Source organism: Curcuma longa, chromosome 7, assembly GCF_044706935.1.
Source record: "Curcuma longa cultivar G26 ecotype Majalengka, Jawa Barat chromosome 7, ITB_CL_G26_1.1, whole genome shotgun sequence".
Taxonomy (NCBI): Eukaryota; Viridiplantae; Streptophyta; class Magnoliopsida; order Zingiberales; family Zingiberaceae; genus Curcuma; species Curcuma longa.
Window position 1 is genome coordinate 1,998,294 of NC_133867.1, and position 23,425 is coordinate 2,021,718.

The window sequence follows — 23,425 nt, forward strand, 5'->3', positions numbered from 1 at the left end:
ATAAAAAAAATAATACAACTGCCAAAATGACAGATTATGGGAGCAACAAGAATAGCCACTTTGAGGTAAACACAATTGATCCAAGGATCTCTCATAAGATCAAGATTTCTTCATCAATTAAATTTGGCATTCAACTACACAATATTGATCGAAGGGACCATCATATATATATACATGGAGATGAATGAGAATTTAATTTGAATGAACCGGATATAAATCAATTTCTAAATCCTAAAAGGCTAAACATGATATCATTTCAGCCAAAGGCAAAGTGAAGTAAAAAAAAGTGATATAACCAACCTGGTGGAAAAATGAAGGGAAATAAACAAAAGAAAGGTATAAATTAGTGTGAAAGGTGACATAGATAACAAGGTTGTAGTCGATAGTTCCCCGCGCTTCATGGGGTTGACGGACACTTCTAAAGGACCAAAACTTCGGTTGCGTAGTGTTTGTCGTCATGTATAGAATGAACAAATTAATCGAATGAGTTGATGGTCTTCAATTTAGTAGATATTGCAACCAGTTGGAGGTGTGCTCGTATGCAACAAATGTGACTGCAGCGGCAGGAGCAGATTTTAATAAACTGGGAAAGATGCCCTTGTATAAACCAGGCCACCCTTCTGCGTGGAATATCTCTCTCAAGGCATGATGCATGTTCTTGTATTTCTGGATCTCTACTCGTGCCCCGTACCTCGGATGCCTCTCTAGACCTTCGATCTGCAGTAAACCAAGTGAAAATCAAGACAGCGCTCTAAAGGAACTGAATACACTGTGGAGTGGAAATAAGCAGGGTTTATGAAAGCAAGTAATGGTGAAGTATTAAATAGTATGGTGGCAAATTATATGGAAACCTTAATCAGTGATCTTATGCAGTATGGTTCCTTCAATATAATACAAATCTTGAAGCAACTTAAAGCGACAGACTAAGTGGTGTCTCAAGAAACCACAATATTTCTGTGTTCTGAGACTTTGAAACTCCAGTATTTGAGTGTTTCAAACTATAGTTATACTTAAAAGTTCGAAAGCTGTAGCATTTGGGTTTGCCAAATTCACGTAGTATATCATTTCTGGTTCATTGAAACCATTGTGTATGACCTTTGCATTCACAATATCTGGATAATCCAATCCCTAGCATATCGGCTTTTTACCAAAGGGCGCACTTAAAGTTTCAGAATTTTCAAAAGGCGCACCATACTTTCATATTTCCCAAAGAGTGCACGTAATTTCAAAATTGCCATTCCCGCCTTTTAACCCTAAATTAAAATAAAAATAATTTTTTTATTTTAAACCAAACCAAACTGAACCGAACCAAATAAAAAGTTTCATACAAAAGGCATTAATGACTCTAAAAATTCAAATTTTAAACTCATAATGATCTCCTAAATTTATCTATTTTTTTTTTAATTTTGGAATTTTAGTAAAAAAATTTTAAAATAATAATAATAAATTTTAAAATTAAAGGAACATTAATAAAAATAAAATTATTTTTATCTTTTAGATGGCTAATTGAAATAGAAAAAATAAAACAAAATTAAAATAGAAAAATCAAAAATTAAATAACTAAAAATCAAAAATTAAATAACTAAAAATAAAAAATTACTTTAGTGCTGTTTTGGTTAAAGCATCATCACCTTAGTGTTGATTTCATCAAAACATTACCACCTTGATTTGATTTCGTCAAAACATCACTACGTTAGTACTGATTTCTTAAAAGCATCATCACTTTGATACTAATTTCTTCAAAGCATCACCACCTTGGTACTAATTTCATCAAAGCATCACCACCTACATGAATTTTTAAAAACAAACTGTGCACATTTAGGAAGGTCTTGAATCTGAAACTTTATGGCACGATGAGACAAAGGAATTCTACAGAAACCTACATGACTTGAATTGGGTCCCATCAAAGTTGTTTAAGGTCATCAATGGATTTTGCTCAAAATAGACCTAGAGAATTTGAAATTATGAAACTTGGACATGGAGTAAAAGAGAAGAGTGTAAAGAAAGTAGATATGATGTGCGCTAAACCTTCTACATGAAGTTATGAGTCTGTGTCAATTGACACGATGGCTAAATTTTTAAAACAAATTGTGCACAACTAAGAATGCCTTGACTATGAGACTTTACAGCACAATAAGATTGAGGAGCACTGCAGAAACCTATAGGACTTGGATTGGGTCCCATCAAAGTTGTCTAACGCCATCAATGAGTTTTGCCTGAAACTTATTCATGGACCTGAGGATTTGAAATTTTGAAACTTGGAGATGGAATGAAAAAGGAGAGTAAAAAGAAGATAGATATGGTATGCAACCCTAGTTTTGAGTCTCCTATATGAAATTATGGGTTCATGCCAATTAGCACATTGGCTGAATTTTTGAAAATAGATTGTACACGATTAAGAAGACCTTGAATATGAGACTTTAGAGTACGGTGAGACCAAGGAGCACTACAGAAACCTATAGGACTTGGATTGGATCCCATTAGAGATGATTAAGGTTATCAATGGATTTTGTCGGAAACTCATTGATCGACTTAGAGAATTTGGAATTCTGAAACCTAGACATAGAGCGGAAGAGGAAAGTGTAGAGAAGGTACAATCCTGATTTTGAGCCTCCAACATAAAGTTATAAATGTTGATTTCGAACGATCAGGACTATAGTGGTATTGTTTTATAAAGATCAACATCACTATATTGAAGAAATCACATCACAGTGGTACTAGTTTCAAAGGATCAAAACTATTGTGGTGTTGTTTTATAAAGATCAACACTACTATGTTAGAGAAATCACAGTGGTGCTGATTTAGAAGAATCAGAACCATTGTGGTGTTTCTTTATAAATATCAACACTATCGTGTTGGAGAAATCACAACATAGTGGTATTGATTTCGAAGGATAAGAACTATTGTGGTATTGGTTTTCAAAAACTAGCAATAATGTGTTATGATTTCTCCCACACTGTGATGCTATACAAAACAACACCATAATGGTTATGGTCATTTGAAATCAAGACTATTGTGTTGTGATTTCTCTAACACATTGGTTTTGATCTTTCAAAAATACTATTGTGTTGTGATTTATCCTATACATTAATGTTGATTTTTGAAAATCAATAGCACCATAATGGTCCTGATTCTTCTAACTAGCACCATTGTGTTGTGATTTCTCTAATATAGTGTTGTTAATCTTTATAAAAGAGCATCACAATGATCCTGATTCTTCGAAACCAACACCATTGTATTGTGATTTCTCCAATACAATGGTGTTGATCTTTATAAAACAATACCACTATAGTTCCCAGAAATTAACACTCATAACTTTACATAAGAGGCTCAAAATCAAGGTTGCACATCATATCTACCTTCTCTACACTCTCCCCTTTCACTCCATATCTAAGTTTCAGAATTTCAAATCCTCTAAGTCCATCAATCAGGTTCGAACAAAATCCATTGATGGCCTTAACCAATTCTGATGGAACACAATCCAAGTCCTGTAGGTCTCTGTAGTGCTCCTCAATCTCACCATGCTCTAAAGTCTCATATTCAAGGCCTTCTTAGTTGTGTATAATCTATTTTCAAAAATTCAACCAACATGTCAATTGACACGGACCTATAACTTTATATAGGAGGCTCAAAACTAGGGTTGCACATCATATCTATCTTCATTTCACTCTCCTCTTCCACTCCATATCCAAGTTTCAAAATTTCAAATTCTCTAAGTTCCTCAATGCGTTTCGGACAAAGCTCATTGATAGCCTTGACAACTCTAATGGAACTCAATCCAAGTCCTGTAGGTCTCTGTAGTGCTCCTCAATCTCACCGTGTTCTAAAGTCTCATATTTGAAACCTTCTTAGCTGTGCACAATCTGTTTTTAAAAATTCAACCAATATGTCAATTGGCACAGACCTCTAACTTCATATAGAAGCCTTAGAACTAAGGTTGCACATCATATCTACTTTCTTTACACCCTCCTCTTCTACTTCATGTCCAAGTTTCAGAATTCTAAATTTTCTAGGTCCATCAATGAGTTTCGGACAAAATTTATTGATAGTCTTAGACAACTCTGATGGGATCCAATCCAAGCATGTAAGTTTCTACAGAGCTCCTCAATCTCATCGTGCCCTAGAGTCTCAGATTCAAGGTCTTCCTAACCGTGCATAATCTGTTTTCAAAAATTCATGTAAGTGATGATGCTTTGATGAAATCAGTACTAAGGTGGTAATACTTTGAAGAAATCAATACCAAAGTAATTTTTTATTTTTAGTTATTTAATTTTTTATTTTTCTATTTAATTTTGTTTTATTTTTTTCTCTTTTAATGAGCTATCTACATGATAAAAATATTTTTTATTTTTTATTTTTATTAACGTTCCTTTAATTTTAAATTTTTTATTAATCTTTTTTATATTTTTAAATTTTTTATTAAAATTTTAAAATTTTAAAAAAAATATGAATAAATTTAGGAGATCATTGAATGATGTAATTTTAAAAAAATTTGAATTTTTTAGGGTCATTAATAACTTTTGTACGAAACTCTTTGATTTGGTTCAGTTTAAAATAAAGACATCAGTTTTTTGCTTTAATTTAGGGTTGAAAGGCGGGAAAGACATTTTTGGAATTAAATGTGTCCTTTGGGAAATATAAAAGTATGGTGTGGCTTTCAGAAATTCTTGAACTTTAAGTGTGTTGTTTGGTTACAAACTTTAGTGTGTAGCCTTTGAACTGCAGGATATAGATATTTATAGCAGTTTATTGGTTCTGTGAATTCACAACTATAGTATATGGTCTTCAAAACTATAGCCTTTACAAGTACACACCTGTTGTATATGTTTCTGATTCCTAATGTAGTATTCCTTATACTTCACAACCATAGTTCACAATCCACTACCTAAGTTTTGTGATCTATTGATTAAACCAACCTCCATAAAATCACTTATGGAGGGCTCTGTCCGTAGACTTCGTCTCAGTGGTTTTGGTTAACAGTTACTAACACAATCAGACTTCATGAGAGATTACAAAACAAATTTAAAATTAGTTGTTCCAACTAGACTTTTACTTTGTAGGGTAGCACAAGAAAAAATATATTAAATGAACTACCGAGCATCTTCAAAATGTTGTAAGTAATTGTATGGTGAAAAACATCCTTGGAAGTTTAGGTCTGAAATATGAAGCATTTGAATGTCCTTGGAAGTTTGGGTCTGAAACATGAAGCAATTGAATGTCCTTGGAAGTTTGGGTCTGAAACATGTAGCATTTGAATGTCCTTGGACGTTTAGCAGCTAAAAATTTTGGTACAGAAATATAGTTGCCAAACATTCAAAATTTTAACCCTACTTTAACCATATGGGATGAAAATTTCTAGAGCTTCAAGAAAAGACTAATTTAGAGACCAAAATGGTTGGCTAATTATATTGAGGATGTTAAGATATCCAAAGTTACCTGGAATCTCTTTTTTACCACATCTAGAGGGTGGCAAATGGTTTTTGCACAAGTTCCAGCTACAAAACCACAAAGAATCAATTGGAAGCTTGATAGAGAATCATCTGGCTTGATTGGCCCAATATTGGAAAATCTGTATCTATTCCAAGCCTGTGTATAAAGGAGAGAGATTTTCTAATTTAAAATGTCAAGAAAAACAAAAAGATCATTGATACTTCATAAGATGAACCAATATTACCTAAAATTTAAGATGAGAATATGTATCCTTGAAATTTATGCTAAAGCACAGGATGGATGACTTATGTTAGTGCTAGAATAGTGAAGTTTGGAACACTTTGAAGACAATGCTACAAATTGTGAGGTTCAAGCTAGAAAGACCATGCAAAAATCTAAATCACAACCCTTCAATTTATGACATATTTAGAGTTAAATCAATAAGCATGATGATAACGAATATCAAGCAAATTTTGATATAAAATAGATTGTTTTCAAATGTTACCATCATCCAACGCTTGAAAGTGTCATATGATCCAAATTGTAGACCAGCGTAAGGAATGATTTCAACAAGTGTGGGCGACAATCCAGCATATAGTCCTCGTACACCGCGAGTTTTAATTATGTCAAAACAAGCCGATCTCATGGTTGGATAGACCTAAATTAACATCAAATACTCTCAGTATGTGTTCCAGTTATTAATGGCATTTATCAAGTGCACAAATTACATTTTGCAGAATTTATTTCCCCATTCTTCTAAAACTTTCATTTCCATTGGAGGACATCAAAGCATGAAGAAAGGACATTTCTTTTCATACCTTCGGCTCACCCTGTGAGGCTAAGACAGTTCGTAGAAGATCAAAAGGATATGACCCTATAGTTGCTGCACATCCAGCAAATGCTCCACTAAAATAAGACAAATAAGGACTCAACTGCAAGTGATCCTCTGCAAAGGAAAATTTAGTATGTTAAGACAAAAATTTATTTCATTAGCTCATTGATTAAGCAATGTAGTTTCAGTAACACAAGAAATTTTCTAATATACCTTGAATGTATCAGAAACCAAGGAAATGTACTTTCAGTAACACAAGAAATCTACCACTCTACCTTGAATGTACCAGACCAAGTTCAGATCCTGAGCCTGCAACTTACGTTCCAAATTTTATATAGATTCTTTTTTGCAAAGGATGGAAATGACTTATGATTGCAGTATCCAACTTCCGAGTAGCATTTCTAATAGATATTGGTAATGTTAAGGGAATTTGTCGAATCAAAATGTGTTTAACATCAGCCAGCAACCACGGTCATACTCATGACAACCATGATAAATGTTTTAGCACTTTAAGAAACTGATTGCAAATATATAATTACTCAAAGAAAGAGAAGATATGGTACAAAGTTCAATTCAGACATGCCTTGGACCTAAAGGAATCATAATCATAATAGTTGGTCTAAAAGTGTTGTTTAATTTGTCAATGGCACCTCAAGTTAAGCTCCAAGCTAAGAGTCCTGTGGCTACTGTCACAAGTGGACTCATAATTTGAATAGAAGAAATGGGATATGGAGCTTCAACTCATGCTTAAATTGTTGATATGGAGAGATTAACACACTATGCATCTTTCATGCTAAATAGAAGTTAATGGATTGAACTCGCTACTAATTTGGTCACCACAGACAAGAGCTATCACGACTGACTTGGAGGTATGCTAATTATACTAGGAGCTCAATCGATGCACTATGCATCTTTTGCCCTTAATAGAGGCTAAGAGATTGAACTCAGTATTAATTTAGTCAGCCCAAACAAAAGTTAAGAAGACCTGATTTACAGAAATGTTAACCTTATTAGGTGCTCAGCCAACCCCACTTGGAGAGATGTTAACCCTGCCAATTGTTCAGTTGACCTCACATGGTGTTCCTTACCAATGGCCTCGGACTTCTGGAAGTTGCAGAGCAATTTTCATTATAGCATGTGGCTCGTTAATTATGCAATTTATGATCACAAAATCTTGTACAAAATCTAGACTGTTGATTAAGCACAAAATTGAACAAAAATCTCACACAGACAAAAATTCACTCAGAAGCTTATTTAACAGAAGGATAATTTAGTAGGAGCCTAGTTGGGGTTTAGGGCCTTTTTTTATAGAGCAATCAAAGAGTCTAGCCTTTTTAACTAATTCTCCAAAATACAAGGTCTTCAATATTAATCCTTCTTGTTGTTTGTAATTTTATCTTTTCAATTTATCTGTGTTTCATGATTTCATTGCATGTGTCGGGTGTGATTGGGTTCTAAAAGTTTGTGAGAGATAAATATTGCATCCCAAAACGAAAGAACTTGAAACTTAAAATGAATTAGACGAATCTTTTGTTGAGGTCCATACAAACAATCTGAAAAAAGAGCAACATGAGAGAAGGTTTAAAATTGTGAGTCATGCCGGAGTTTCGGTACAATATCGTATTGTACCGATATAGTTTCGATACTTTTTTAAAATATAAAATATGCTAAAAAAATTTATCTTTTTATTAATATTTGATTACTATAAATGTTTACTATTAGGTTGTATTTGAGATGTTGATTGTTAAGTTCAAGTTTTAATATTATCTCGTGAGATGATCAATGCTTATTAATATTTTGCAATAACTGTTAAATATATAAATTTAAAATCTATATTTTTATTATTGTTGTACATAATTAAATAGTCTTAATTTTAATTTTATTACAAAGACATCAAGTATAAGAATTTGCATTTCCAATGGTGATAAAGATTCATCTTCAATTTCTAGTTTATTGTAAAGGCATCAAGTCTAAGAACTTGCATTTACAATGGTAATGAAGATTGATCTTCAATTTTAAGTTTTATTGCAGAGGCATCAAATCTGAGACCTTATATTTATAATGGTTATGATCATGAAGATTAATCTTCAATTTTGACATCTTTAAATATATTTTGATAATTTTAAGGATTGATTATGTTATATTTATTTGTAAACTTTAAATTATGCCCCCGGGACATAGTTGAGTTGGTTATGACGAAACAGAGTTACTGAAATAGGCAAGGGTGGAATCTCGACGAAGCCGAGGCAATGCCCTCCTTCGTCGTGGCTAATTGCAGCTTCTCGATTTACCTCCTCACAGATAGTCGTGAGCCGACCGTGTGGGGTCACTGGAGTGGCGAATTCCACCTTTTGCTGAAATAAACTTTAAATTATTCATAGTTAATGTAATTTTTATATTTTTTGAATATGTAAAAGTTGACTAAATTTTTTACTGTATAGTAAAAGGATAAAGGGATGACGACTTCAAATATTGTATAAGAATTCTTAGATGATGACTTTAATTATCAATCTCTATTGACATCATAAAAGTTAGAATACACAAAATCTTTTAAATACCAGATTTTTATCTTATTTAAAAATTTTATATTTTAAATAACTTTTTTAAAAATTAAACAATTAATTACGTTAAATTAAATTAACATTTTAAAAATTAAGATTGAGCAAAATTTGATTTAGGATTAACTGAAGTCAAGACATGGTGATTAGGATCATGTAGGTTTGAATTGAATTGAATTTATTTTAATCAGTTTAAAATTAAACTAAATTATATATAAAATAAATTAATTCAATCGTAGCAGTATTTACGAATTATATTATATTTAATCTTTTTCTATCATTTCTAGCAATTTGTCCCTTCTATCCTTAAAGAGATAGTTCTCCCTCTATCTTTAAAGAGGTATTTTTTTCCCCATAGCCTTTGTGTTTGCCCATGTGAACAAGTGAAGGAAATAATTTAACAGAGGAAAAGAAACTCTATTCTTAAAAAAAAAATCATGTGTTTAAGGAGGAAAGGAATAAAAAAAGAAACTAATAGAGGAAAAAGGAACAAGAATTAAGAGGGAACAAAGTTAACATTATTACAAAATAACAATTCAAGAAAATAAAGGAAAAAATATAAATAAATAAACGGAAAAATGACACCTCACGCAATAGGGCCTCGCGTGACTATGGGGTCACATACGTGCCTCACGATGACCTTGCGCCACCATGGGAGCCTTCGTGAAGGCGAGGGCCTAACACGATTGCGAGGTCTCCCGCAGGCCTTGTGCAAGGCCTCACACAGCCACAAGGTCTTGCGAGAGGTTGAGCCGCAGGGCCTCGAGAAGGTCTCACATGAGGTCGAGCTACTTTGCAGAGGTCTCGCACAGCCATAGGGCTTCGCGACCAGGGATTGAAATATTGTACCGAGCTGGTGAAAACGGGTAAAATATTTCGTTCCGCCTGCCGATCGGCACCGGCACGACCCAGCACCAAGCCTAGTCGCAGGAGGCATCACGCGATTCAACGATTGCACTAAAACGGTCCCACGACCCCGATGACTACACCGAAGGGGTCACGAGACCCAGACCCCAGCGGTCATGCTAGAGGGATCGTGAGACACTGCAACCGTGTCGGAATGGTCCCGCGACCGCGTTGACCTCGACGGCTACATCGTAGGGGTTGCGCAGCCGCGTTGACCCCAGCGGGTCGGAGGAGTCGCGTGACCCTGGCGACCTAGCCGCGTCGAAGGGATCGCACGACCTTGCGGTCGTGCCAAGGTCACGCGCGGTGTCAAGAAAAAAATCGAGTTTTTTTAATTAAAACTGAATTTTGGATTAACTCAATTAATTGGGATAATTCAAAAAGGCTTAATTAAACCCTAATAAAATTATCTAATTAATTATATATTTTATTTAACTCTAATAATTTTTTATTTATTTATCTGTTAATTATGTTATTATTTTTTAATGAATCTAATCAACCCCTAACTTAAATAAATAATCAAACATATTTCCTATAATTCTAATCAAATTATCCCATTAAAATATATAAAAATTTATTTAAAATTCTAATAAAATTTTATATATTCCTAAAACCTCCACAAGGGTTGCGGTGTTGCAACGGCCTACACGGATAATTGCAACCGTGATTTTTCTTAGTTTTTTGATTTAGTTATTTTTTATTTTTTAAATATGTATTTTTAAAAAACAAACTATTATTAATAGTTATAAAATATTAAAAATTATTTCAAAATTTTTAATAATTTTAAAAATTAATAAATATTTTACAGAATATTTTAATTTTTAAAAATAATTTAAAATTAAATATAAATTTAAAATAATCTAAAAATTTAAAGAAAGTATAATTCTTAAACATTTCAAATAAATTTTTTAAAATTAAAAATTTACAAATACATTCAAAAAAATAATTTAAGATTTTCAAATAATTTTATAATTATTTTTAACCTTTCAAATGATTTTATAATTTTAAATTTAATTTTGAATTTTAAAAATTACTTTTTAAAAATAATTTAATAACCATTATCTTATTAGAAAATATTGAAATATAAATTCAACATCTCAACATATAAAGCATATTTAATAATCAAATATTAATAAAATTAATATACATTTATATTTAAAATTTTAAAAATACCAAAACTATATCGGCACAACACAATACGATACCGAAACTATATCGTTCCGATCCAGGACCGAAACATCGACACGGATCAAAATTTTACACGTTGCTCGCGACTGCTTCGTGCAAGGCCAAGTTGCTTCGCAGAGGCATCACGACTGCTTTGCACGATCTTGCAATGGCCTCATGCTAGGCCGCGCTACCTCACGGAGGCCTCGCACAAGTGCGAGACCATGCTGCCTCACGAAGGCCTCGTAGACAAGTGTGCCTCATGTCGGTATGGATGTCGTGCCGGGTGGGCAAAACGATAAATTTTGCATTGATACGTATGGTATTTTAAACACTAACTTGAGAATAAATTTATGAATTTAATACATCTTAAAAGATTTAATAATGTGTGCAATTTCAAGTTGACAAAAGTTCCTAACAAACTTCCAGGTGCACTACCCAAAGTCCAGAAATTTTGCAGAGAAATTAAACTAGAGCTGGTGGGTTGGCACTAAGATCATAGTCTAGATCAAAATAGCAAGCCAAGGAAATTTTTCCCACAAAGTGAAGTTGGTTTAAGATACTAGCTTTGATTTGATCCCCAGCTGATAGCATGATTCAGCCATTTGTATGCCTATGTCATGCCCCCATAAAGTTGCAAAGAAGCATGCATGAATTTAAATACAGTTTTTAGATCACGTAATTGTAGAGCAGATTAGTGCAACATTGAGGTATCAAATAGCATAGTAACTTGCTACCCAATTATTGTCGAGTAGTATGTATAAAGTTGTTCAGCTAAAATTTAAGACTTGTATCCAGCTGCTGCATGCAAGACAAATAAATCTAGTATAAAAAATACCTAAATGGCACGTATTGTGATAAAATTGAACTTTAAGATATCTATACCTTTCTTTGATGAACCTGCTGCAAGAGTTTTCAAATAGTGAAGAACTGTAAATTGTATAGCAGTATATGGCATGTACAACATGAGAGCTGGAACATTTCCTCTCCAAAAACCCTGTTTCACGAAACAAATGAAATAAGAACAGAACAATAAACACTCTACAGCAGCAAACATGTGAAACTCGAGATCATTCAGATGAATCTGTTAAATTCTCATACGTGTCCAATACCTATTATAGTGCAATAACTAATGCACTATAATCTAAAAACCACATGAAAAATAATGAAAAATGTATAATCACAAAATAAACAAGAATTTCTGTTATCACCAAATCATCCACAGTTTAGATGTGGATATCTATTATAATTTATTGTGTTTTTCAGTGCATCATTATTTCACTTGTTAATGTTATCTATATATATGCCCATGTATTTTGGGGGTTCACTTTTGTGTTACTTTGATTATGGGCACCAAATGGGTTTCCCTTTTTTTATACACAACTAATTGCTTCATTATTGATTCTCATGGATTACAATGACATCACCTGATAGGTATTGGTGATAACAGAAATCCAGAGGAAGGTCATTCCAACCCAAAACACCAATCAATTAGGTGTGGTAACTGCTCACTTTAGCATGCTTAGGAGGGTCTCCCCTAACAAAGGGAGGTGTCTCCTCTCTTTAACAGTGACACTAAAGAAGCTAAATTCAAGAATGGGAGATTCATTACAATTTATTTTGTGGATAGATCTTAGATTAGACATGAGAGAAACAGTCACATTACCTATTACAGTCACCAAATAATTATGTTATTTTTCTCTGTATTAAAACATTTTAAAGAAAGGTGATTCCATCAAATTTATGTATATTGCATGCATATATAGTTGGCATTTTTCTTTTGTGGTTTGATGTTTGGCAATAGTATGTTAGATGATTCAGCTTGATGACTTACTCCTGACCTTGTAGTCCTGACATATTTCGGAGGTCATCAAATGAATTGTAAAGCTTAATCGTAATATTCAAGGAATAAGTGTCACAGTTGCACCTTGATGATGAGTGTCAAACTTGAAGACTACCTGAAGAATGCATGTTGCAATTTTGGTTTATGTATAGATTCTAGTAAGAATTGTATTAAACATCTAAGTAGCAGTAGATTACTTGAAGATTTGATCTTAAAGCCATGTTGGCAATGTGTTTAAGACAAGTTCCCACATTTTCCCATTTCTAAGTATGGAGAGTACCTACAATTGGTGTAGGGAGTTCTAGATCGTCGTTTAGGACTTGAACATGTTGGAACTTCAGCCCCCAAGTGGTTTGGTTTTAATATTTGAGCAAAGGGTAAGTTAGGCCTTGCACTTGTTTTTTATTTGTGTGCCTAAATGTGCAGAGAGACATATACATGCATGAAGATGACTTGGCACGGTCTAGGTCATAAGTACTTGGTAGCTCAAAGTTCATGAAAGGTCAGAAAAGGATGGTATGAGGCACTCGATGAATCATAGGATAAGGAGCATTAGAGGTGACTGTGCTTGGGCAGGGTACGCAAGTGAAGCAAGATGAATGACACAGGAAGTCGAGGGCTCAAAGGACGAGAAACTTAGAGGAAGATTGCTAGAGATGCACTATGTAAATGGAGCGAGAAGGATGACACAAGTAGGGAGCCAAGGATTCAGTGCATCCAAAGGAAGAGAAGCTTGATAGTGAGTTGAGGGTTGAGAGCACACTAGTGAGGGGTGGTCAACTTAGAAACTTAGTTGATTTTTATTTCAATCAACAGATTGTCTATGATCAATCGATTAATGAAGGTTGAGTGAACCATTCATCAAAGGAAACAAAGGAAATGATCGTGATCAACTAGATTTGATCAAGGCTAGTCGACTGATGGATATTGCAAGTTGACCAATGAACTTTGGATGAAGTAGTCATCAAGAGAAATGCAAGAAATGGTCGCGAGGTGCTAGAATCAATCGAATCAATTGACTAATGGTGGCATACTAGTCAACTAATGGGTGTCATATCAGCAGATCGTGTCAGCAAAGGAATTCATGGAAGAAGCATTAACAAGGTTCAAAGGGCCATGAAATAGATACAATAGCTTAACAAAAGCTTTGTTTTATTGTTATTCTTGTTTGAGATTCATCGTCAAAACCTTACCTTTGTACCTTTTACAATGATATTGCAAGAGGTTTCTTCACCTTCGAACACTTCACCAAAGAGGAAAAACTAGGTAGAAAATCAAAAGGGCACCTTTTTATCCATATCGTCAAAAGGACGTCGCTTTTTCAAAAATTATTAAAGCAACATTCTACCAATAATTTTCTAGCCAAAATCTTTATTTTGACCACCTTGGAGCAGCTTTGTACAAAGTAGATCTAAGATGATTTTTCATTTTTAGTTTTCCACTTTTTCTTAAAGTTCTCTTTTTTTTTCTTTCTTTTTTCTTTTTTTCCTTTTTACTTTTATTTTCTTTTCCTTTTTTTTTCTTTTTTTCTCTTCTAATTATCTATTAAAAAATAGAAAGCCAAAAAAATAAATTTTTTATTCTATTTTCTTTGCTTTCTTTTTTTCTTTTTCCTTTTGTTTTCTTTTCCTTCTTTTTTCTCTCTTCTAATTAGCATATTAAAAAATAGAAAACCAAAACAATGTGGAGCTACCATGATAAAAGTTGCACCACCTTGGCAGCTCCAATTAGAGTTGCTTTAACCAAATCAACTCCACCTTAAAGTTGCAAAGCAACTCCAAGTTGGTTTTTTTCTCAGTTTTCTATTTTTTATTAAATTTTTTGTTTCTAATTTACTTTCCTCTCTTTTTCCATTTACTTTTGTTTCCTTTTCCTTCTTTTTTCATTCTAATTAACTATTAAAAAAACAAAAAATAGAAAAAAAATTAAAAAATTAATTTTTTTTATTACGATTTTATTTTCATTCCTTTCTCTTTTTCCTTTATACTTCTGTTTCTTTTTCCTTTTTTTTCTTTTAATTAGCGTATTAAAAAATAAAACAAAAAAATATAGATAAAAGGACACAAGGATATTTTGAGCAAAAAATTATGCATGGGACGCTCTTTTGATAATTTTTAAAAAAAGGAGTATCCTTTTGACAATATAGATAAAAGGACACTCTTTTAATTTTCTATTGAAAAAATATAGAGAAAGTATTATGTACATATTATGACAATCTTGTCCGAAGTTTGTCACTTCTAGCGCTCCATCGAAGTAGAGAAAATATAGAGAAATCTGAGAGTAATCCACCTAAAGGATCATAAGACATGAATTAGGAGCTTCGAGGCTGCCAATGTAAATCACCTATAGTATGGTATGTGCTTGTGTTTTATTTATTTTTCTATGACTAATTGTACATTTGTGACCTTGCTAGGATTGCAGCAAAAGAAAGTGATTCTTTTATCTACAAGCTCAATCGTTATTCACCCCTCCTCCTCTAGTGTTCACATCTATTAGTACCGATGGAATCAAAATATCTCCACAATGGTATGATATTGTCCACTTTGGACCTAAGCCCTCGTGGTTTTATTTTTGAGCTCTAACCAAAAGGTCTCATTCCAATGGAGATATCTTCCATCTTATAAACTCATGATCTTTTCTATATATTTCCAATGTGGGACTTTGATTGCATCTCAACAATCTACGGGTCCCCCTTAACGGTCCCAACGGACCCCTTATTAGTACGGGTACCAACGGAGCCCTTACTAGGAGCCCCCACCACATGGATCAGCTCTGATATCACTGTTAGATAAGATGGAATTCATATATATCTCCACAATGGTACGATATTGTCCACTATAGGCCCATACCCTCATGGTTTTGTTTTTGAGTTTTACCCAAAAGGTCTCGTACCAATGAAGGGTTCGTTGGGACCGTTAAGGGGGACCGTAGATTATTGAGATACAATCAAAGTCCCACATTAGAAATACATGGAAAAGATCATGGGTTTATAAGATGGAAGATATCTCCATTGAAATGAGGCCTTTTGGGTAGAACACAAAAATAAAACCATGAGGGTTTAAACTCAAAGTGGACAATATTATACCATTGTGGAGATATTTTGATTCCATCGATACTAACAAGTGGTATCAGAGTCATGGTCTATGTAGAGCCATGTGGAGACCCTCAGGAAAAACGAAGGAGACGCAAAGGGTGTTGGGTTGTGCCAGAAAGGAAGGAGGCGCGCGGTGGAGGCAGCTTGCACTGAATCGGGATTTGATTATTGGGTTTTATACTATAATGAAACCTAGGTTTAGGATGTATGGATTTAAATGAATGGTTGTGATCAAACTTAATCATAATCTCAACCTCCAGTTTTTCCTTTTTTTAAATCAATACGTAACATCCTCCCCAACTAAAAGAAATTTGGTCCTCAAATTAAAGTAATTAAGGAGAATTGATACCTGAGGAAAATAAATGAGGATACTTGGCGTGCATATCGTCCTCACGCTCCCAAGTTGATTCCTGATCGGAGTGCTGCCCCATCCAACTTTCACGAGGTGGATGCATTTGTTCCGCAACCGATGTTCCTTGCGATCCAGAATACGAACAGAAAATTCTTTGTATGTCACATCAGGTTGTAGTGGCACTGTAAGATCCTCTAGGACATGTGTCGGATCCGGGACATACTTCCGCAGCATAGAGACATGGAAGACATTATGCACTCCTACTAAAGATAAGGGTAACGCAAGTCAGTATGCAACGACACCAATCCTCTCCAAGATCTGAAAAGGTCCTATAAATCTGGGAGCCAACTTCTCTCCCAATCCAAATCTCTTAACTCCTTTTATAGGTGAAACACGAAAAAATACATGATCATCCACTGCGAATTCTAACATTCTTCGTCTTCGATCTGCATAACTCTTCTGTCGACTCTGAGCAGTCAACAATCTCTATCTAATAATCCGTACTAGTCAACATCCTGTAGAATGCTCTGTGGTCCCAAAAGTTAGCGTTCACCAACCTCATCCCATAAAATTGGTGATCTACATACTCTACCATAGAGTGCCTCAAACGGTGTCATCTGAATAGCAAAGTGGTAACTGTTATTATAAGCAAACTCTACCAAATGTAAATGATCCTCCCAGCTACCATCAAAATCTAAGACACAAGCACGCAAAAGATCCTCTAAAGTCTGGATAGTACGTTCCCGACTGTCCATCAGTCTGAAGGGTGAAAAGCAGTGCTAAAGCACAGTTTTGTACCTAGTGCCTTCTGAAAACTCTGCCAGAATCTCGAAGTGTGGATCTCGATCCGAAATAATACTAAGGGGAATACCATGGAGTTTAGTAATCTCCTTACAATATAGCTCTGCTAAACGGTCAAGAGATTCTGTCCTACGAATCAGCAAGAAATGTGCTGATTTGGTTAAACGATCAACAATTACCCAAATTGAATCATGTTTCTTCTGGGTCCTTGGTAGTCCCGTGATAAAATCCATAGTGACATGCTCCCACTTCCATTCGGCACTGCGATCTTCTGAAATAACCCGGTTGGTCTCTGATGTTCGGCCTTAATTTGTTGGCAAATTAGATACCGAGCTACAAAATCTGCAATATCTCTTTTCATAGCTTCCACCAGTATGATTGTCTCAAATCTTGATACATCCGAGTACCGCCCGGATGGACTACAAATTTGGATCGATGCGCTTCTCATAGGAGGTCTTCCATCACAGGGTGTACCTCTGGAATGCACAATCTGCCTCGAAATCGCAAGGATTCATCCACATCACGAGAGAAGTCTGGCTTGGGACCTAACTCCAACTCACTAGCGATCAATCGGAGATACTGATCTTCCGTCTGACTTTCCTTGATCCGCTCAACTAATGGAGATTGTGCAATCAAGGAGACCAATATGCCCTGTTGTGTTTGTCCTACCTAAGTCAAATCTAACTCAAAAAATTGTCTGACTATCTCAATAACTGCCACCCTGTGGCATGCCAATACACCTCTGGACTTCCTACTCAACGCATCTGCTACTACATTGGCTTTTCCAGGATGTTAGTTGATAATACAGTCATAGTCTTTCAGAAACTCCATCCACCTTCTTTGTCTAAGGTTTAACTCTTTCTGTGTAAACAGATACTTCAAGCTCTTGTGATCTGTAAATATCTCGAAAGTAATACAGTAGAGATAATGCCTCCAAATCTTTAGTGCAAAAATGATAGCTGTCAATTCTAAATCATGTACAGGATAATTCTTCTCATGGTCTTTCAGTTGTCGAGAAACATAGGCCACCACTTGATCATGTTGCATCAAAACTGTCCCTAATCCCTGAATAGATGCATCCGTATAAAGAATAAATCCATCCTCTCTAGAGGGAATAACTAAAACTGGAACACTCACCAATCTTTGCTTGAGCTCCTGAAAGCTTGCTTCACAAGTGTCAAACCAAGTAAATTTGACCACTTTTCTAGTCAACCGGGTCAAAAGTGCAGCAATACTAGAAAACCCTTCACCAAATCTCCGATAGTACCCAGCTAATCCGAGAAAGCTGCGAATCTCCTACACTGATTTTAGTGATTCTCATTTGACAACCGCTACAATCTTCTGGGGGTCTACTGAAATCCCTTTGCTAGAGATTACATGCCCTAGAAATCCCACAAAAGTAAGCCAGAAAGCACATTTACTGTACTTTGCATATAGGTTTCATTCGATAGTGTTTCTAGAACCATTCTGAGATGTTCATGCTTCTCCTCTGACCGAGAATATATCAAAATATCATCAATAAAGACAATTACAAAGCGGTCTAAATATTTCAAGAATACCCGGTTCATTAGATCCATAAAGGCTGCAAGAGCATTGGTAAGCCCAAATGGCATTACCAAAAACTCATAATGTCTGTACCGGGTACGGAAGGCAGTCTTCTGAATATCAATATCTCTAATCCATAACTGGTAATAGTCTGATCTCAGATCAATCTTTAAGTATACACAAGTGCCCTTAACCTGATCAAACAAATCATCTATCCTAGGTAGAGGATACTTGCTCTTGATAGTTACAAAGTTAACTGCCTATAATCAATGCAGAGCCTCAATGAACCATCTTTCTTCTTAACAAACAAAACTGGAGCTCCCCAATGAGAAACACTAGGACGAATGAAACCCTTGTCGAGTAACTCTGGGAACTAGACCTTGAGTTCCTCCAATTCTTTTGGTGTCATCCAATATGGAGCTTTCGATATTGAAGTTGTACCACGTAGCAACTCAATAGCAAACTCTACTTGTCGTGGAGGTGGCAAACTAGGAAGTTCTTCAAGAAATACATCGGGATATTCACAAATTATAAGAACATCAGAAAGCCGTACAGAATTATCCACATCGGAACTCACTAAAGATAGGAGATATCCCTCGCATCCCTGAGCCAACAACTGCTGAGCCTGAAGAGCAAAGATGATAGATATCCCTCGATTGATGATCCCTATAAATTCCCATGATGGCTGGTCTAAGGATCGAAAGGTCACCACTTTGGCTCGACAATCGACAGTGGCGTGAGATTCTGATAACCAATCCATATCCAGAATAATATCAAATTCAGTCGTCTCCAACACTTGTAGATCCACTATAAGGATATGACCATCGAAATTCAAAGGACAACTCTTGAACTCCTGATTTGACATTAACACTCCACCTAATGATGTCAATACTAATAATCCATAAGATCGAAGGGTTGGAATCCTCTCAATCTTGCATACGAATTCCGGAGAAATAAAAGAATGCGAGCTACCAGTATCTATCAATATATCCGCAGAAAAATTATAAACAGAAATAATACCTCGGATAACTGATCCTCCAGCTCGCTGTGCCTTCTCACGAGTCAAGGCATATACATGTCCTACCTCTGAACCCAACTGTTGATCCCTCTGAATAGAAGAAGAAGGCTAACTCTAATCTTATGAAGGTTGGTATGGCTGGATCGAGAGCTAATAAGGCAGTGATGGATACTACTGGGGTGGGGGTAACAAGTACTGCTGAGGTGGAGGAGGCAGGTATTGCTGGGGCGGAGCTAACAAATACTGTTGAGACAGAGCTAGCAAATTCTGCTGGAGTGGAGGTACAAAATGATACTCGCTCCTCACTTGAGGTTGTAACTGATAAAGTTGTGACTGTGGAACAAACTGGATAGGTGGGGGATTTCTTTGCTAGTACTGCTGAGATCTTTGTGGACGTCTCTGATGCCAAGACTATAGAGGTCGTGGCGCAGGTCAAGCCTGCTGAGACTGTGAACCTCCTGCTTGATGTTGTGCTCTCAAAGTACAATCTTTCTGCATATGTCCTGGCAATTTACAATAAAACATATAGTACGATCCAGTGAACATTCTGATGTTGTGTGATTTGGTGCACCACATTGAAAACACTTCAGGGGTATCTAGCCTCGCTGTGATGGGAGTGGGCAACTAGATCCCTATGATACCTTGGACGCCTTTTGTGGCCGTGAAGACTCTCTAGTCGTATCCTGGTCACGGGATCGACGACCTCGACTCTGCTGTCTAGAGTGTGATGTATGCGAGGTCTATCGACTAGCTTCTTTTTCCTGGGAGATTTGCTGCTGAGTCATCTTAATAAATATAACTCGATCTAGTGCCTCCCGATAAGTAGTAACAGGGAATCCAGACATCCTGACCCGAATATATGCTGCAAGTCCCTGTGTAAAGTGGAGCATACGATCGTAGTCCTGAGCTACCATATGTGGGCAAAACTCAGCAAGTCAACTAAATTCTGCACTATAGTCCAGAACGCTTCGGTCACCTTGCTTGAGACTCATGAATTCCTGACATCGAGCAATACAAAATTCTGCAAGAAAATACTGTTTCTAGAATGCTTCTCTGAATGACTGCCAAGAGAAAACCTGATCTCCAAAAACAATCTTTTGCATCTTCCACTATGTGAATGCCTGTCCTCTAAAATGATATGCAGCTAGTTCTACCTTCCCTGTGTCGGAATAGGACATGTACCCAAAAGTGCACTCGATATCCTCCAACCATGTACGTGTCATTCAAGGGTCGATGCCTCCGTGGAATAGAGTAAAACGATTTTTTGCTGAACTAGCAAGCAAAGGAATGCGAGCCTTTCTCCATGATAATGGATGATGTAGGGGTGGCTGAGTCGACCGCATGAGCTTTCTACAAGATGAGGTTGTCCCTCAGGATGACCACCAACTCCAGCACTAAGACCAATCTGAGCCTCTGGTATCATCTCAGATGAGGAAAATGGTACCTCATACAAACCATGATCAACCCTCTGAGTCGCAGGGGCACGTCGACGTGAATGACCACGACCCCGACATAAATACCACCAAACTAAAGTAAACCAAACCAAAAATCAGCATGTCAAAATCACTGAGCAACTCTAAGAAAAGCTGAACTAAATATAGTGTCAAGTCTGCGCCTGCAAAACTGGAGGCAGTAGGCGTGCTCGTAGCCGCAACCGTGGTTCTGATGATGGTAGTAGTCGAGGTCGTGGTCGTTCACGTCGGCATGCCCCTGCGACTCAAAGGGTTGATCATGGTTTGTATGACGTACCACTCTCCCCATCTGAGATGATACCAGAGGCTCAGATTGGTCCTAGTGCTGGAGTTGATGGTCATCCCGAGGATCAACCTCATCTTGTAGAAGCTCATGTGGCCGACTTAGTCACCCCTACATCATCCATTATCATGGAGAATGGCTCGCATTCCTTTGCTTGCTAGTTTAGCAAAGAATCGTTTTACTCTATTCCACGGAGACACCGACCTTTAGGTGGCACGTACATGGTTGAAGGATATTGAGTGTACTTTTGGGTACATGTCTTGTTCTAACACAGAGATGGTAGATCTAGCTGCATATCATTTTAGAGGACAGACATCCACATGGTAGAAGATGCAGAAGACTGTTTTCGGAGATCAGGTTATCTCTTGGCAGTCATTCAGAGAGGCGTTCGAGAGACAGTATTTTCCTGCAGCATTTTGTATTGCTCGACGTCAGGAATTCATGATTCTCAAGCAAGGTGACCGAAGCGTTCTGGACTATAATGCAGAATTTAATCGACTTGCTGAGTTTTACCCACATATGGTAGCTCAGGACTACGATCGTATGCTCCACTTTACACAGGGACTTGCAACATATATTCGGGTCAGGATGTCTGGATTCCCTGTTACTACTTATCGAGAGGCATTAGATCGAATTATATTTATTCAGATGACTCAGCAGCAAATCTCTCAGGAAAAAGAAGCTAGTCAACAGACCTCGCAGACATCACACTCTAGACAACATAGTCGAGGTCGTCAATCTCGTGACCAGGATACGACTAGAGAGTCTTCACGGCCATAAAAGGTGTCCAAGGTATCATAGGGATCTAGTCGCCTACTCCCATCACAGCGAGGCTAGATACCCCTGAAGTGTTTTCAATGTGGTGCACCAAATCACACAGCATCAGAATGTTCACTAGATCGTACTATATGTTTCTATTGTAAATTGCCAGGACATATGCAGAAAGATTGTACTTTGAGAGCACAACATCAAGCAGGAAGATCACAGTCTCAGCAGGCTCGACCTACGCCACGACCTCTACAGTCGACATCAGAGAGGTCCACAAAGATCTCAGCAGTACCGGCAAAGAAATCCCTCACCTACCCAGTCTGTTCCACACAACTTTACCAGTTACAATCCCAAGTGAGGAGCGAGTATCATTCTGTACCTCCACTCTAACAGAATTTGCCAACTCTGTCTCAACAGTATTTGTTAGCTCCGCCCTAACAATACCTGCCTCCTCTACCTCAGCAGTACTTGTTACCCCTACCCCAGTAGTATCCATCACTGCCTTATCAGCCGTCGACCCAGCCATACCAACCTTCACAAGATCAGAGTCGGCCTTCTTCTTCTATTCAGAGGGGTCAACAGTCGGGTTCAGAGGCAGGACATGTATATGCCTTGACTCGTAAGAAGGCACAGCGAGCTGGAGGATCAGTTATCCGAGGTATTATTTCCATTTATAATTTTTCTGCGGATATATTGATAGATACTGGTAGCTCGCATTCTTTTATTTCTTCGGAATTCGTATGCAAGATTGAGAGGATTCCAACCCTTCGATCTTATTGATTATCAGTATTGACACCATCAGGTGGAGTGTTAATGTCAAATCAAGAGGTCAAGAGTTATCCTTTGAATTTCGATGGTCATATCCTTATAGTGGATTTACAAGTGTTGGAGACGACTGAATTTGATATTATTCTGGGTATGGATTGGCTGTCAGAATATTACGCCACTGTCAATTGTCGAGCCAAAGTAGTGACTTTTCGATCCTTAGACCAGCCATCATGGGAATTTACAAGGATCATCGATCGAGGCATATCTATCATCTCAGCTCTTCAGGCGCAGCAGTTGTTGGCTCGAGGATGCGAGGGATATCTCCCATCTTTAGTGAGTTCCGATGTGGATAATTCTGTACGACTTTCTGATGTTCTTATAATTCGTGAATATCCTAATGTATTTCCAGAAGAACTTCCTGGTTTGCCACCTCCACGACAAGTAGAGTTTGCCATTGAGTTGCTATGTGGTACAGCTTCAATATCGAAAGCTCCATATCGGATGGCACTAAAAGAACTGAAAGAACTCAAGGTCCAGCTCCAAAAGTTACTCGACAAGGATTTCATTCGTCCTAGTGTTTCTCCTTGA

General features: G+C 36.5%; 2 protein-coding genes and 2 pseudogenes across 2 annotated transcripts; 2 read left to right on the forward strand and 2 right to left on the reverse strand.

The window, feature by feature from the left end:
* Positions 1-292: 292 nt before the first annotated feature.
* Positions 293-11,885, reverse strand: LOC141832389 (mitochondrial thiamine diphosphate carrier 2-like). Its single transcript, XM_074719892.1, has 5 exons — positions 11,779-11,885; positions 6,249-6,376; positions 5,936-6,088; positions 5,437-5,586; positions 293-717 (listed from the first exon to the last, which is right to left on the reverse strand). The coding sequence occupies exons 1-5, from the start codon at positions 11,858-11,860 to the stop codon at positions 499-501; spliced, it is 732 nt and encodes a 243-aa protein (XP_074575993.1). The 5' UTR covers positions 11,861-11,885; the 3' UTR covers positions 293-498.
* A 7,832-nt stretch (positions 11,886-19,717) lies between these two features.
* On the reverse strand, positions 19,718-21,050 carry LOC141831479 (uncharacterized; annotated as a pseudogene).
* Positions 21,051-21,100: 50 nt separating this feature from the next.
* On the forward strand, positions 21,101-22,459 carry LOC141831763 (uncharacterized; annotated as a pseudogene).
* A 528-nt stretch (positions 22,460-22,987) lies between these two features.
* LOC141831764 (uncharacterized) lies at positions 22,988-23,425 on the forward strand. The gene has a single exon (XM_074719170.1). It carries the CDS (start codon positions 22,988-22,990, stop codon positions 23,423-23,425), a length of 438 nt encoding a protein of 145 aa, XP_074575271.1.

What these genes read in the sequence shown, in the direction of transcription:
- LOC141832389 (XM_074719892.1), bottom strand. Translation starts at nt 11,860, where the DNA reads ATGTTGTACATGCCATATACTGCTATACAATTTACAGTTCTTCACTAT. An exon ending in AGCAGGTTCATCAAAGAAAG is followed by an intron (nt 6,377 to 11,778) that starts GTATAGATATCT and finishes TTTCCTTTGCAG; the next exon opens with AGGATCACTTGCAGTTGAGT. An exon ending in CCTCACAGGGTGAGCCGAAG is followed by an intron (nt 6,089 to 6,248) that starts GTATGAAAAGAA and finishes ATGTTAATTTAG; the next exon opens with GTCTATCCAACCATGAGATC.
- LOC141831764 (XM_074719170.1), top strand. Translation starts at nt 22,988, where the DNA reads ATGGATTGGCTGTCAGAATATTACGCCACTGTCAATTGTCGAGCCAAA.